This window comes from Glycine soja, chromosome 15 (assembly GCF_004193775.1).
Source record: "Glycine soja cultivar W05 chromosome 15, ASM419377v2, whole genome shotgun sequence".
Lineage (NCBI taxonomy): Eukaryota > Viridiplantae > Streptophyta > Magnoliopsida > Fabales > Fabaceae > Glycine > Glycine soja.
In genome coordinates, this window is record NC_041016.1 from 23,356,393 (window position 1) to 23,372,610 (window position 16,218).

Genomic DNA, 16,218 nt, shown 5'->3' on the forward strand with positions numbered 1-16,218 from the left:
ATGAACCCATTATAATAACTTAAAGTATTTGTTAAATAAAAACTTAAAATATTTAATTTTGTAACTAGATAAGAAACACATACAACAACTCAAATTATAAATTAAGAAATTAAAAATAAAAATTATTACATTAGTAAAGAACAAAAAGAGAAATGAAAACAAAGAGAAAATGAAGAGGGTATTCATATTGTGTATATTTTTTTTTTATGAGTGTGCATGTGTGAAAATTATATATTCATATTGTGTATATTTTTGTTTAGATGTGATCTTATATATGGGTGGGTGTAGGTGTGGGTGTGGTTGTTGAGATTTGTTAAAACCAAATTATTTGCTTAATTTAATCAAATGTATCATTTTTAATAAAATAATGTGTCTATTTTTATGTAAAATATGTTTATATTTTTAAATACTTGTATATAAGTGAAACTAGACTTGATTTTCTTAAATAAAATTTTAAATTCAAGCCTTGTAAATAGAGAAAACGTGATAAGAAAGAAATATCTTATTAAGTTGGTCAAACAAGTTTTTTGGTAAAAATTAACTTCTGACAAAACCAACAATATTTCACATAAATAATATGGTTATACAAAAAAATGTAATAACTTTTGTTTATTAATCCGCCTAGGACTTCTAAAATATCAGCATGGACATGAGTAGGAGAGAAGATTTTAAATTTTAAAGAGAAAGAAGGGTATTTTAGGTGTTTTAAAATTTAAATGAGGGTGTGAAAAGGAAGAAGAGATAACAATGAAATGACCCTGAAGTAATCCCGAAAGTAATGAATCGGGATGACAGATGGGTTGTAGGTTTTGACTTTTGGCGTGCGACGTTGGTTCTTCAAATAACTAGCAAGTAAAATTAATTTGGTCATCTTACGGTTTCATTATTACATGGAAGGAAGAGACTTCAAGAAAACAATATTTTTATTTAATAATTAGAAGGAAAAAAAATATAAGGATGGACCTGATGATATGATGTATGAAACTTAAGAATTACTCATTCAAAGTAGAAAGGAAAATGGAAGCTTATGCTATTTGAATTTTGAAGAAAAAAATGGGAGGAGAGAGAATGTCTAAAACCCGTTAAATAATCTCCTAGGCTGAGATAACGTAGACTCATTATTTTGTATTTTCACTCGTTGTCGCCGTTGCTGGGGAGGTGCTGTTTCGAAGTGGTCGAAGGCCAAGAGCACGTAGTTACAGGAAGAGTTCATGGTCATTGTTGTTGTGCAGCGGAAGTGATAAAACCCTGATTTCATGCATGTTTTCTAGTGATGAATCTTAAGTGATTTTGAGTCAGGGATGTGAAGTGATGAATCTAAAGGAGATGAGAACAAATTAAAAGAGGAAAGAAGCGTCGCTGCCCGAAAATGCCTTCGACGGTGGCGTACAATGGCCGGACAAAGAGAGGTGGAGGCACCGTGGAGGTTGCAGAAGAGGGAAGGGGTTGCACTATTAGTATGTTTTTTTTTTTTTTCAAATTGTATCAAATATTCTTCCTTTTTTTTTTTTTTACCCTAAAAAAACCTTTAATTATTTAACTCACATCTAAACATAGTTTAATAATCTAACAAAAAATAATGGTCAAATGACTTTTAATAAAAATTTATGTCTAAAATATCTTATCTTTTTTTTTTTAACTCCATTAAAGATATGACATCATTTTCAACTTGAAAATATTTTAATAGTTTTTTTTTTCTTTTTACTCTAATTGAAACTAAACACAGCTTTTTGTTGGACATAAACTTAAAAAAGATTCATTCACAAGATTAATATTTGTTATTGAGTATTTAACAGAAATAATAGAATAATTTTGTGTGCATTGAAGTTAGTTTGAATGTAATTTATCTTCTTCTTTACTTTTAGGTTAAAGAATCATTTGATCTTTTATTTTATTTAAAATTGTCATTATTTGAAAAGTTTAATTTAATTATTTTTATCCTATTTAAAAGATTTAAAAGATTATTTATTTTAAAAATAATTACTTTAGTATGTTATCTTATTTTAAAAAATTTAAAATAATCTTTCAAATATTTAAATATATTCGACATTATTCTTCGAATAAAAATAAGATAAATAATCATTTTGAATATATTTATACAATTAAAAAACCATTTTAAATCTTTAAGTGAGATAAAATATCAAAGTAAAGTTTTCAAAAAATAAAAGATCATTTTAAACAAAATAAAATAAAATGAAAGATGAAAATGAACAACTTTTTTTTTTAAAAAAAGACCAAATTGAAAAAAAAAATCAAAATGATCATTAGTCTTACTTTTATACTCAGCTTAAATAAACGACAAAAATTAACTTCCTATTTTCCTCTACTTTTTATTTTCTCTAACCTAATTTTCTTCCTCTAGTCTCATTTCTACATAAGAACAAAATAAAACGCGCATGTTATATAACTTTAATGAGGCGTGAGTTTTCACTTGACGTGTCAAAGCTGCACTTTCAAAGGCTACAATCATCCAACCAAAACAAACAATGTCTTGATTAAGATAGTGAGCAACTTGTACACCATCATATTTAAATAAGCGTTTTACACTTTTGGTTTTCCAGAGTAGTACTAGTACATTAGAGGAAAACATAGAAAGAAATAAGTCTTTATTTTCTCTCTATACAATTTGTACCCCCACGTGATGAACTTACCAACTTCCAACCAAACTGAACTCTACCCCCATATTAACATTTTTCAGAAAGGAAAAAAAAAATGCTCAATGACAAGACACCAAAATGCAAAAATGAGCAAAAATTGAAGAGAAACAAACACCTTTGCTCAATCAACTCTTCAGCCTTTGCTCCCACCATCACCACCACAACCACCTTGTGTACATAATCAGATCAGTTACCTGTGCAGCAATTCAATCAAAATGCTCCAAGCTTCTAAAGCTTGCTGGCAAAATACTTGGGAAAATGGCTATGGTACAAAATCTACATCCTTCTGTTATCCTTCCTAAATATATGCAGCACCACCAGAGAGAGAGACATATTTGCAAAATGTTAACATTAACAGTGACCGGTTTTGGCTAAGCAACTCTGCGTCTAATATAAATGTTAATTTGCATCCAAGCTTGCAGAAGGGCCTGCCTTTGGAGGACTCCCAGCAAAATCACTTGAATAGAACTCACTTGGCCTTGGTGCCTGAATGTTTAGATTGTTGGAGTTGGAGGGAAGGTGGTGGTCTTGTACAATCTACAGGAAGTATGAACAATCTTCCAGCAGTTAGGGTACTATTATAAGTAGAAAATAATGAATGAAAGATCAATTAATAATAACCTAAGTCATCATTTCACTCGAGGAGACAGCAAATCCAAAGTATAAAAGAAAGATAAAAATAGTAACTAATGTCATGGAACTTAAAGTGACAAATAAATAGAAACAAAACATTATCTTCAAAAGGGGGTAGTAAATACCTACAAGTTTCAAATTTCAATTTCCTGTGAAGAAAATATAACAAATGCACTAGTCAATGTTTTCCAATTACCAGATCACAAACTTCAGAACCCTCGGAGTGGAAGAGAATAGGACGACATCGCTTATCTTCATTCATCAGACTTGAATTTTGAAAATGGCTCACGAGGGCAGACTTTCCTTGAATTCTAGCATATGCCAAAGAAGCAACTTTTTCACTATTAAATTTCTCCCATTTCTTCCCATTGAATGTCTGCAAAATCAGACACATTGCGGAATACACCGTTTAATTAAGGGGAAGATGTCATTAAGCTTTTATAGTTACACTTTCTTAAATAAATGCCAAGATGATATCAATAACTGCTAAATTAATTTTAACAAGATAAAGAAAATAACAGAAAACATACAAGAAAATTTTCAATGAGCAAAATAATAGAAACATGCAGAAAAATAAAATGAGCCAAAGATATTCCTATAAAAACCTCGAAGAATGGAATAATAAGAGAGGGAGACAGCATGTTGATAAATGCATAGCCCACATTGCATTTATTCTGCGGTTATCAGAAGAAAAAAATAATCAGCTTCACAAGTTTGAAAAAGTCAGGGAGCAATAAGCAACATATGCAAAATAAACAACTCCTAGTAGAGCAAATTATTTACCTTAAAGTCAATTGGCAAGTAGAGAAAATCATAAGTACCCCTGTGATTTTCATCAATGGCAGCTAATAACATTTTAGAGGTGTATCTGCAGATTATAAACAATCAATATGTTATCTAAGAATCCAATAAGAAAAATCTATGGTTAATGAACACTTTAGAGTTAATCATACTTGTTCGGGATATTCTTTATCATTAATGTAGTCCTTGTATCTTCACCACTTTTAATCTTATCCAAGTTGAGCTGAAATTGTTTCTTGCTATCAACTTGGCTCCCATTGTTCTCTATCCATCTACTCCGAGCACGGTCAGCCAAACCCTCCAAAGTGGTAGGTGGCAGTCCTGGAAAAGGGCCATTTCCCAAAAAGACAGGGCTAAGCCTAGGAGAAGATCTCATTCTGAAGTTTGATGAACCATTATCAGATATATTTCTCGGGATAGTAATGTTAGGATTAACAGATCCACCCACATTAACCATGTGATTTCCATCATTATGCCCTGGACCAATGCCTCCATAGCCAACATTATTCATGAATGAAGTTTCAGATGACTCGGGATGGAAACCAAAGTGCCTCTCAAAAGGCAAACCTGATGGGGCGGAGCCGACATGATGGTGGTGAAGATGCTGTGATGAACCAACAAAAGAACTATTCTGAGTTGAATATGGGAAGGCATGGCTCTTTCCATTCGATGCAAATGGATGCCCCACAGATGATCTTGGCCAAGCTGAAGGTTTGGTATGCTCCGAGTAGAGAGTTGGGCTTCCCCATAGGAACTGTGGCCCAGACAAAGTTTCCACTGAGGATCCATTTGAAGTTGATGGACCAATTGAGGACAATGCTCCACGATATTGGCTGAATTTTGGCTCTGGAAGTGAATGCGATTGAAAAGTAGCTCCGTGTGATGAATTCATACCGGTAAATATGTGCTCTCCTTGACTGCTCCTTTCCAAGTCATTGCCAATAGCAGCAGCCTTCACAGTGTTAGATACTTGTGGTTGCAAAATTGAAGCTAATCCAGGTAAATGATTGCCTGTTGTTGGGCTTATGATCCTAGAACCAGGAGAATAATTGATAGTCTGCATTGAATTCTGCTCAACAGGGCTGTTGAACTGTAACCAGTTACCTGTTATAAAAGTTTTATTAGCTTAATATCATTAGATAGAGAACAATGCAAAGGGAACATGGTTATGAAGTCAGTAACAAAAAGTTATGCTGCTTAAAGATGCTGATGGCACAAGGGATATGTAGCATCTCAAAGAACCAACCTGGAGGAGAGTTAGCTACAGGAGAACCCACTTGGTATCGGAAACTCCGAGATTCATCTTGGTCAAGCTCTTGATTTAATTGGAGCATCAAACTAAAAAGTAGAAGGAATTAATGGTTATAAGTCTATGCTTCAATGTATGATGCCAGAAAACTAAAGCAGCAGATATGGAAGTTATGGCCTATTTAGTAAAACTCATTTTACAGGAATGCCTACCAACAATAACAAACTTCAAATAGTTTTGACAGTATTTAAGCAGTCACACTAGGTACCAGAGAGAGATAGGCCCAACCATGTATATCATTTGCAATACTCAATTCAACAATTCTCTCATCAGTTTTGTCTTTTATATTTACACAATGCAAAAAATTCAGCCAGCAGAAAAGATGATTATCATTATCATAAAGATAAAGATTAACAGGAAAATAAAAGCAATAGAAAAATTATCAGTGTACGCACTTTCTACGAGCTCCTCCAGGCCTACTTGGTTCAAGCTTTATGCGTTTACCAGCTATGTCACTCCTGTTTAATGATTTAAGTGCTGCTTCGGCCGCTCTAACATCATAGAATTCAATAAACTTGTGATGCCTCTTGTGAGGAGTTTCCCTTATCTGCAGAGACATTGATAATTAATCTTAAGCTTAAAATATAGAACACATACACACACGTGACAGGGATACAAAGCAGCAAGAAAGGATAAAATAATCACCTCTTTGACCTCTCCATAAGCCCCAAATATTTGACGCAGGTCTTCATTTGAAACAGATGGATCCAAATTGAAAACTACCAATGTTCCCTGGTTGATATCCTTGTCTGATGGATTATCCTGGGATGTAGAAGAATTAAAAGCCAAGAGAATAATAATGTCAGGGCATTCAATCAATGAAAGAATAAATTACTAGAACTTTAAGTTGGTAAAAAACCTTTGGTATAGAGAAATGAATGTCTAGTTTCCTGCGCCGCAGAGGTTTGTTTTGTAATGCACGCATAGCTGTTCGAGCAGCACGGATATCATAATAGGATATCATTACAAATCCCCGATGTTTGCATGCAGTATATAGGGTTCTAATATCACCATATTGCTGGAAAAAAATTGAAACACCATTAATAATTTATCTTGTTTCAAATTTTCTTCTTAACAAAGATATGCAGATTATACAATAGAGGCAATGAACAATTATGAGCACCATAAGTTTTAATTGTACCCACGGAGCAAATGTAGAATACATAAAATATCAAAGCAAAAGATTGCACTAGCTTCTAGATGAGCTTGCCACCTTGCCCTTACTTCAACTTACCTCAAAAAGGGCTCTCAGCTCTGAGTCCTCCACATTACTGTTAATATTTCGAACAAATAATGTTCGAGAAGGATGCTCTCCATAAGGATGTTCTCCCGCAACAGTTCCCACACCATTGGGAAATGAATAAGGGGGCAAACCATTGCCAACGGTACTATCAGCGAAGCTTAACTTAGACAACCCCACAGTGAGACCTTCCTGTGGATCAGTTTCTAGTTCCATACCTCCACCACTACCAAAAAGATCATACTCTTCCAAGTCCTCAAGGGAACCAGGCAAGCCACTTAGGTCAAAATCATCCGTTATGCCAGCTAAAAGCTCCTCCTCATCATCAGGAAGGGCAGGTCCAATTGCATGAGTATCACCATCTTCAAGTGAACCATTTCCATCTGCATCTTGATGGAGCTTCTTAAAACCAGATGAGATGTCATCAATAGATTGATAACCATTTGCAGTTTCATTCAAGTTCACTGCAGGTTAGCAAAACCAAATCAAGAGAACTTATAAGAAAAAAAAAAGGAGTATACAAAGAACTGTTAGGAAATAACCATCACATACATTTTTCATGCGGAAGAACAGGTAATGAGCTAGAGAAGAGGCTAGCATCAGATGAAGCATGGTAGGAATCAGATCCAGACAAAGCCTCCCATGCACCATTCCCTGCTTTTCCAGGTACTTTTATAGATGGAATCTTGGAAGGACCTATTAGTGATAAAAGGATTATAGTTAATAGTTAATTCAACAAAGTAACAAGTTAATAATGAAAACAAAATAAAAGAATTCAGAGATTTACCCAAAAATGAAGGATCAAAAGACTGCCTCATTGCATCACCCTTCTGCCTCATTCACAAAAACAGTAATATTGAGTTATTTTGCTTGTGCTATAGGCACAAAAAATTTTTAAAACATTCAAAAGAAATGCCAACCATCATAAAACTTAAGAAAATGCTAATTACACAGGAATTAAGAATAGTTATGAAAAATCTACATCTAGATGAACAAAAGGTAATCAAGGCATTTGTTAAGCACAAAGCAATCACAAAACAGAAGGTAATCAACAAAGCAATTAATAGATCAGGAATTTAAAAAGCTTGACTTTTAACTCCAAAAAGGGGAACTGACACCATGAGACCAAAATGACCAAATTCAATCAAAATGTCCCACCCATAACCAGAGAGTACAAACTAACATATCCAACCAGTCAACACTCATGATTCCCCACCCAATATCAGCAGCACATAAAGCGCTGACAGTGGAGCTTTTATGATGAAATGTTAGATGCGCATAACCCATCTTCTAGTATGCAGGTTCAATGCCATCACCCTCTTGGGTTCTTGCACATAACCGTATGGCAGGAAACAGTCTAACCACAAAGGCAGACACAGAGACGCGGTTATTAATCTTCTTGAGAATATGAGACGGATCACAGCAACAAAAGGCAATGTTTCGGTTGAACTTGAAACCCACGACAAAACTTTCAAAAAGAGAAAAAAAAAAAAAGACACCAACTTTCCCACAATTTTCCAGCATCCAAACATGAGGCAGCTTCAATATAATCCATCCAACGAAGAGGAAAAGTAGTTGCTTTCACCAAAAAGAGACCAAATTGAAAAACCCCTTTTAGTTAAACTGGTTTGTGCAAACCGTGATAAGATCACCCAACGCTAAACGAAAAAAGCACAAAACAGTAACGGTTACCATTGACCAAAGCAAGTTATCAACTTATCATCATAACTACAAAATCAACCCCATTTTTCACGACCAATTGGCACAACCACCCTTCAACCCAAAACCACAAACTTAAGCACTTTCAGGCTTCAGCAACATCATCACACTACAGGGCAACAATCATAACCACAACCCCCTCAATCCCCATAACCGCTCCACTCAAAGCAAACTTCTACTCGAATACTTAAGCCATCAATTTGATCAACCCCAGATGAAAAAACGTTAACAAGACTCGAAATTTGGCATTGGAAAACCCAAAAACAGTGAATCAAATGAAAACCCATGAAATACCTGAAAAGGGGTGAGAAAACCCTAAGAGAGAGAGGAGGGCTTCAGGCTTCAAGAACACAACAACTTGGTCTTTTTTGGCACCTAAAACCAAATGGGTTATACAACAAATTGGAGAGAAACGTGTTGCAATAATAAATTTTAAAAAAAAAAACAGTGAAGAAAACAAGAGTGTGTATGTGTGTGTTGATGCAGTGTTTGTGATGGAAGCAGAAAAATGGGGAATCTTTAGAGAGATGGAGAGAAGGGTGCAGAGTAAGAGCGTGGCAATGATTGGCCCTGACCCCAGAGAGTGAAAAGTAGCAGAGAATGATTGAGAGAAGGAAAAGAAAAGAGACAGAGAGAAGAAGAAGAAGAGAGAGAAAATTTGGCTTCAATGGTTTGGGACTTTGAGAAGGTGGAGGATTCAACTGTATTTAAAGGTCATTTGGTGTCCATAAAAGTAATATAAAACAATGTTTTCTTTGCATTTATTAAACTAAAAACTGGCCTAAATCAAATGTTTAAGAAATTTCTTTGAGGAGGATAATGGTAGATACTAGGTATTAATGCGGCAATGATCCATTGAACCCTGTGCCCTATTTTCAACTGGCTTCACTTGCCCAAAAGATAAGAACTGGGTTAAGTGCATCTTTATTTAATTCGTTTTTTAAATTAAATTTCAATTTTTCTAGTCCATGTATATTAGTATTAATGTTAATTAAATGAACTAATAAAAAATGTTAATTAAATGGTACTATTATATTCGCGTTATTGATCCTAAAAAAAAAAAGATTCGCCTAACTAATTTTTTAATTCTTTAAAAAGTAGTAAGTATTAAATCATTTTATTTTTATTTAATAAGGACTTTTTTTAGTTTCTTAACATTTGTTTATTAGTATATTTGTATACTGTAAAAAAGTTAATATTTTTATGATGAATTAATCCAAACATGCACGCGAATATTTTTTTTTCGATAAATGCAGGGGAATATTTGAAGTGTGAAAGTGAAACTGTTTGAGCATGATATTTCAGGTTTAATTGTGTATTAGGTTAGGAGTAGTCTTAATAAGAGGCGTTTGCCCATGTTTCAATGAATTAAGAATTGTTTAGTCATATCTAGGGGTGGGGATAGGTCATGCCAGAGGGGTGGGAATAGATCAGGTTAGACTTTGGAAGGCTTGAGCCTAATCTACGATAAATTCTTTGGACTTGAGCCTGGTTTAGTTTTTTATTTTGGCTCAGTCTGTTCTCTTTAAAAGTCTTGTTTGGCCTGACCCTGATAGCTTTTTTAGAAGTCTTCTTCACACTAAATATTTAATATTTTTATGAAGTAGGAACGTAATAGGACTCACACCTAAGTTGTAATTAAAGTCATTGATTATATGAATAGAAGTTATGGAGCAGTAATGTGTAATGAAAGTATGATAATTTCAAAAAAAAATTAATTGTATCCAAAAAATAATATTATATATTGGACCCAAAAAATAATATAAGTGTATATATATATATATATATATATAGGCCGGCCTATCAGGCTTACAAGACTTTTTAATAAGCCTAAGCTTGGTATATTTAATTTAATAGTCTTTTAAAAAAGTTTGAATCTAACCTTTTAATTAAATAGGTCAGTTCAGGTCAGACTTTATATAAACTAGGTCGTAGATCCCTGTAGGCCGACCTAACCTATTCCCATCCCTAATCATATGATTAAATCCTACACAAATTGTTTTGTTTGTCCTTTGGTCAATTATTTTTCTGATAAGTTTGAAACCACGTTTATAATTTAAAAAATGAATAATATAATTATGAATAATTAATTATAAATTGTTGTGCGCTGTTGAAGTTTAATAATTAAAATCTGACATCTAAGGATTAATTTTGCACATGAATACCCATTTGTAGTGATTTTAAAAAGATTGACGACCAAGAAAAAGGTTGTCTCTAAAGTTTAATTAGTTGTTAAAAAGACTTATTTCTTTAAAAATAGTTTTAAACCAAATTTTGTAAAGGCTAAATTGTTAATTTATTAAAAAAAGATATAAAATCAAAATTTTCTTATAATCTATTATCAAATTGATTGGATTTTAGAGATGAAATTCATTTTACAAAGGGATTCAATTTAAGATATATATTAATTTTCGAAGATTAGGTATTATTTAAAAGTTATGTAAGTATTAAAACAAGTAACTATTATGTACTGTATAATTTTTTATTATTATATAGGTTAATCTATCCAAAGTATTTTCTTTAAACATCTCCATACAAAATAATTAATGAGTATGCATTCATGTTTTTAAATTGAACAAGAATTTTCAACCAAAATGACTCATATAGAATTTTAACAGCATAAAATCTAATTAAAACTAAAATAAATATTTTTTTTGTAATTGAAATCTAAAAAGAAAAACAAGAATAAGATTAGGTAAAATTCAAAAGTTATGTTACTATTAAAAGAAGTATTTTTTTACTGTAAACCTATTCATTCGATATGATATATATATATATATATATATATATATATATATATATATATATATATATTACAAGTTAAATTTAACTCAAATTAAGATTGACTACTTTTTAAGTAATAGTATTTTTGTAAAAATATATAAAAAAAATGAGATATTTTATGGAGGAAAAATCATATAGCTTAATAGAAAAATAGAATAAATATTTAATTTTTCTTGTTTAAGAACAAGTTTTCAAATTTATAATATAGAGATATAGTATTATGCGTTAGTCCAAATTTTTAAGTTTTGTTTTTTTGTTGAATATTTAATATTTTATTGGACACATGTTTGCATTGTAACTAAAAAACATCATTAATGAATTAATGGGTTTGTCTAATTTACCCAAGGTAAAAATGGGATTAAACAATCCTATCTTCAATACCAATAAAATTTGGACAATTATTTTTTTTTTTAAATTCCAACATTATTATTATTATATTTAATGTATCATCTTTTCTCTCTCATGTCATTTTTATTTAAAATTATAACTTTAGATAAATTACTTTTTTATATTTTAATGTGATTGAAATACATAAAAAATAGTTTTCAATAACATTTTACTTTTATATTAATTAATTATTTAACTTCTAATTATTTTTAGTTGTTAAATTTGAACTTAGTTCCTAATTTTTTAACCACTAAGAAATTAGTTTCTATTTCAATAAAATAAATTCTTATAATATAAATTTGAATAATCATTTTAAATGAGAATGTGTTTTTATGAGTTATATATTTTTAAAGAAAAGTATTTTTAAGAATTATTCGTGAGTAAACTATTACTTTGCCTCTTGAAGTTGTGAGTCATTGGATTTTTTTAAAATTTAATTTTACATATTTAACTCAGATTGATAAATTAAAATTATTTATCTAAAGTAAATAAAGAGTATAGCTTTTTATAATTAATTAAAAAAATAACTATTAAGATTTATTATTTTTATATTTCATTACATATATTTATGCATTTTAGCATAATTCTAATTATTAAATTTTAATTAACAGTTATAATTTAACTCTTTATCTATTAAAGTAATAAATAATATGACATCTACGTGATAATCAAAATGTTATAATTTCAATTTTTGAATTTTCATAATTTTATCTATAATTTCACATTTATAATATTTATTTATAAATTTTAAATTAAAAATTATAATCAAAATTTTATAAAAGAAAATTAAAAAATTATACTTGTATGTTGCAAAATGAATAAAATAAAAATAACAAAAGAGTCTATGAAAAGAAAAATTTTAGGTTCATGAGATAGAAAGCATGAAGTATTAAATATGATAGTAATGACATTAATGGTACAAAATTAAGACATTGTTGTTAGAATTTAAAATAAGACAATTGTATAAATTTTATTGGTCATTAAAGATAGAGTTTTTAACCCCATTTTTAGCTTGAGTCAATTAAACAAACCCTTAATTAATAATAAGATGGGTGGATAGCATATAGAAGGAAAGTAGGAATGAGCAATGACTGGATAAGTGTTTTCATATCAAGAATTATAGGAAAATTACTCGAGACACAAAGTTAAACATTACATTCACTCACGTAAACTTTGTTTGATTTGAAAAAATGAAAGGAGTATGGACGGAAGTTGGGCGCAGAGAAAACGATATAGTTATATCTTTTTCTTTTGTTTAGTTGTAATGAAAAAAATATACAAAGAAAATAATAAATAATTGTGAAATTGTCTCCCTTTTTATGGTAGAATTGTGAATGATTATCTCATAAATTATCCACTTTTCTCATGTACAGAATTTGTTTTCGTCATTCGAGTTTCTATAATGATTGTCTCATTTTAGAGATTTAAATTTGAGGACCCCCCACCCCCACACAAAAATGGAGACAAGAAAAAAAAAATCTTAAAACATATATACAGATGAGGAGCATAGATGCATCTATTCAGAATGGAAATAACAAGGTTAAAAATATTTTTATTTCTCATTTTTTAATTTAATTTTTTTAAGTTTAATAAATTTATTTTTATCTTTTAAAGTATTTCTTTTAAATTAAATTAATTCTTCCATCAATTTATCATACTAACTTAATTACACGAAATGATCAAACAGTAAGAATGTCACACTGGTGGTAAAATCAATTTAGTCTAAAAATGGCATTCAAGTAATAAAAAATAAACTTAAAAAATACTTAAAACAAAAAAAAAATATGAAGGATAAAATATATTTTAACCAAATAACAAATTACCTTAGACATATATTGATGTACACACTTTAGCCATTTCATTAAGGGTAAAAAGCATTTTATCTCCCATTATGACATGACTCAAAATCATAATTAATTAACTATTGAAGTTAGACGTGTTTTTCTAGTTTCGAAGCATAACATATATATTTAACTCAAATTTAATTTTAATATTTTTTTAAAATTGAAATATAAATTGTCAAAGAGTCAAAGTTAGTTTCATCACATTAGGTAAATATAACTGTGAGCTATTTCAAACGAGGTTTAGGGAGCATGGACAATAGTTGGTGATTTTAATTCCATTATCTCTTAGTTTGAAAGGAAAGGGGATCTCAAACCCTTTTTATTAGAGATATGCAAAGTTTTTTTGAATTTTGTTGAATAAGTTTGTTGGGAAATCGAGAGGGTAATTTTATCAATATGAGGAGATTTACACCAATGGGTAATATGCAAGCACATAAGTGAATTTGACACTACATTTTAACCCAAAACCTTAAGGCTTAGGTTTAAGAGTCTTTTCTTCACTTATATGATGTTCAATCTTTTCATTCCTACACGATGTGGGATTTCACCTCACACTTGTACTCCAACAATGTTGATCTTATTGATGTAGGTTTTCAAGGACTCCCTTTCACTTTGTAAAAGGTTACCTTGAAAGAGCGTCTAGATCGATTGATTGTTAATATGGATTGCAGGATTCATTTTCAAAAGGCATTTGTGCAGCACTTACCTCCCTTAAAAGATGGACCATACATAGTTATGGATCGATTTCCAAGGTTCTTAACCCATTAGTTGAAGACACATACATTTTTGTTTCTTAGCAGCTTGGTTGACACATTTTGATTTCTAAAATGTTGTTTCTGGGAGCTAGAAAATTGATAGAGGTTGGACTAATAATATCTCCCATCTTCAACAGTCTTTGTCTGCTTGGAACAAAGATGTTTTTGGAGATATTTTTAAGAAGATTGTTGCAAAAACAAATGCTATTGACTCTAGGAGATGCTTAGATGATAATTTTGTTCTTTAGGAGAGGAAACATTAGATTTGGAAAGAGTATGAGGTTGTTCTTTTGCATGAGGAGCTTATGTAGTTTTAGAGGTCAAGAGCTAAATAGTTGGCTTATGGTGATAGAAACACAAAGTATTTTCATGGTGTCACCCTTGTTCGAATGAGGCATAACAAGTATGAGACCTTTCAAAGAGACAATGATTCCTGAACTTCTTCTAAGGTGGATCTTGAAGAGTTGATTCTACAGTTTTACAAGAATCTATTTTGTGTTGAAGAATATTTTGAGTCATACTGTTCATGAGGGGCTTTTGCTCCCTTAAATCCTGATGAATTCTAGTTATTAGGATATATTCACAATTGAGGAAGTTTAAAAAAAATATCATAATTTAAAATGGGCTCTTTGAAGGTGCCTGAGCCCGATGGTTTCCATGCCATCTTTTACCAATGCGAGTGGCATATTGTTGGGAATGATCTGGTTAATCTTGTGCATAATTTTTATTGGAATTCCCACCAGGTGGATAAGGTCAATGGTGCCCACATCTCTCTTATCCCTAAGACCAACAATGTTAACAAAGTGAAGGATTTTCATCCTATAGGTTTATGTAATGTAGCTATATAAGGTGGTGACTAAGATGTTGGCTAGTCGACTTAAGAGTATCATTCAAAAGTTGGTTAATCCTTGTCAGTGTGGTTTTGTCCCTGATCATCAGGCCTCTGATAATATTATTGTGGCTTAGGAATTCTTCCAATCTATGAGGAGAAGACAAGGCAATGTGGGTTGGATGGAATTCAAAATTTACTTGGAAAAAACCTATGATAGGCTACATTGGTTTTTCATAAAAGATACTATTCTTGATATTGGATTGTCTCAGTTTTTTATTGAGCTTATTTGGTTCTGCATTTCGACCTCCAAGATAAGGGTGCTTTGCAATGAGGAAGCACTAGAGGAATTTTCTCCCACTTTGGGGATTCAACATAGCGATATCATCTCCTCATATCTCTTCATTCTTTCCATGGAGAGACTATTTTGACTAATTAAAGTGGTCGTTGATAAAAAAAAAAAAGCTTTGCTTCTTATTCAATTGTTAAGAGAAGGTTTTTAGTTGTCTCACTTGGCCTTCGCAGATGACCTTTTTCTTTTTGCAACAACCGAGGTAAGTCAAATTGAGACCATATATTCTATTCTTGATCTTTTCTACAAAAGCTCAAGGTAGAAGGTGAGTAAGGATAAATCCTGAATTTTCTTTTCCAAGAATGCTTCTTGTTCAGCGAGGGTCCATATTAGTGAAACTTTGAATTTTTGGAGGACTCATGACTTGGGCAAGTACCTTAGGTGCCCATTCTTCACAAAAGAGCTACCAAAAATTCTTTTCAATTTGTGATTAAAAAGGTTAACATGATACTCAACTCTTGGAGGGCTAGAACATTATCTTTTGCGAGAGTGACTTTAGCTAAGTCAACCTTACAAACCTTTTCAACTTATGTCATGCATGGCCCTGGATACGTCTATTTTTTATGCAATTGACAAGAAATGCACTAAAATAGGATGTTATTGTTTTTTCTCAAAAGGCTCAAATATGTTTTTCCTCCTAAAAAGTTTGGAAATGTACGTTTTTTGTCTTTGTAAAATTAAAATGTGTCATTTTTTTGTTTGGACCAAGGTTTAGATATCCAAACCTACGCGTATAACTTTTTTCCATTTACATTAGTTATGCATCATAATCATAGGTATGGATACAAGTAAACAATGTTTCAAACCAAAACATGACACATTTTAATTTTACGAGAATGAAAAACATATTAAAATTTTTGCAAAGACAAAAAACATATATTTTTAATTTTATGAGGACGAAAAACATA

The 16,218-nt window shown here is 31.3% G+C and overlaps 1 protein-coding gene across 1 annotated transcript; it reads right to left on the bottom strand.

The window, feature by feature from the left end:
- Positions 1-2,469: 2,469 nt before the first annotated feature.
- LOC114388737 (protein MEI2-like 5) lies at positions 2,470-9,045 on the bottom strand. Its single transcript, XM_028349387.1, has 13 exons — positions 8,654-9,045; positions 7,428-7,470; positions 7,193-7,336; positions 6,635-7,104; positions 6,260-6,418; positions 6,046-6,162; positions 5,796-5,947; positions 5,338-5,429; positions 4,244-5,195; positions 4,074-4,158; positions 3,896-3,964; positions 3,487-3,666; positions 2,470-3,194 (listed from the first exon to the last, which is right to left on the bottom strand). Exons 2-13 carry the CDS (start codon positions 7,456-7,458, stop codon positions 3,057-3,059), a joined length of 2,589 nt encoding a protein of 862 aa, XP_028205188.1. The 5' UTR covers positions 7,459-7,470; positions 8,654-9,045; the 3' UTR covers positions 2,470-3,056.
- Positions 9,046-16,218: the final 7,173 nt, after the last annotated feature.

Coding starts and splice junctions, on each gene's coding strand:
- LOC114388737 (XM_028349387.1), bottom strand. CDS start 7,458: ATGAGGCAGTCTTTTGATCCTTCATTTTTGG. Junction 5,948..6,045: donor CTTATGGAGAGGTCAAAGAG/GTGATTATTTTA, acceptor ATGTCTCTGCAG/ATAAGGGAAACTCCTCACAA. Junction 5,196..5,337: donor TGTAGCTAACTCTCCTCCAG/GTTGGTTCTTTG, acceptor CTTTTATAACAG/GTAACTGGTTACAGTTCAAC.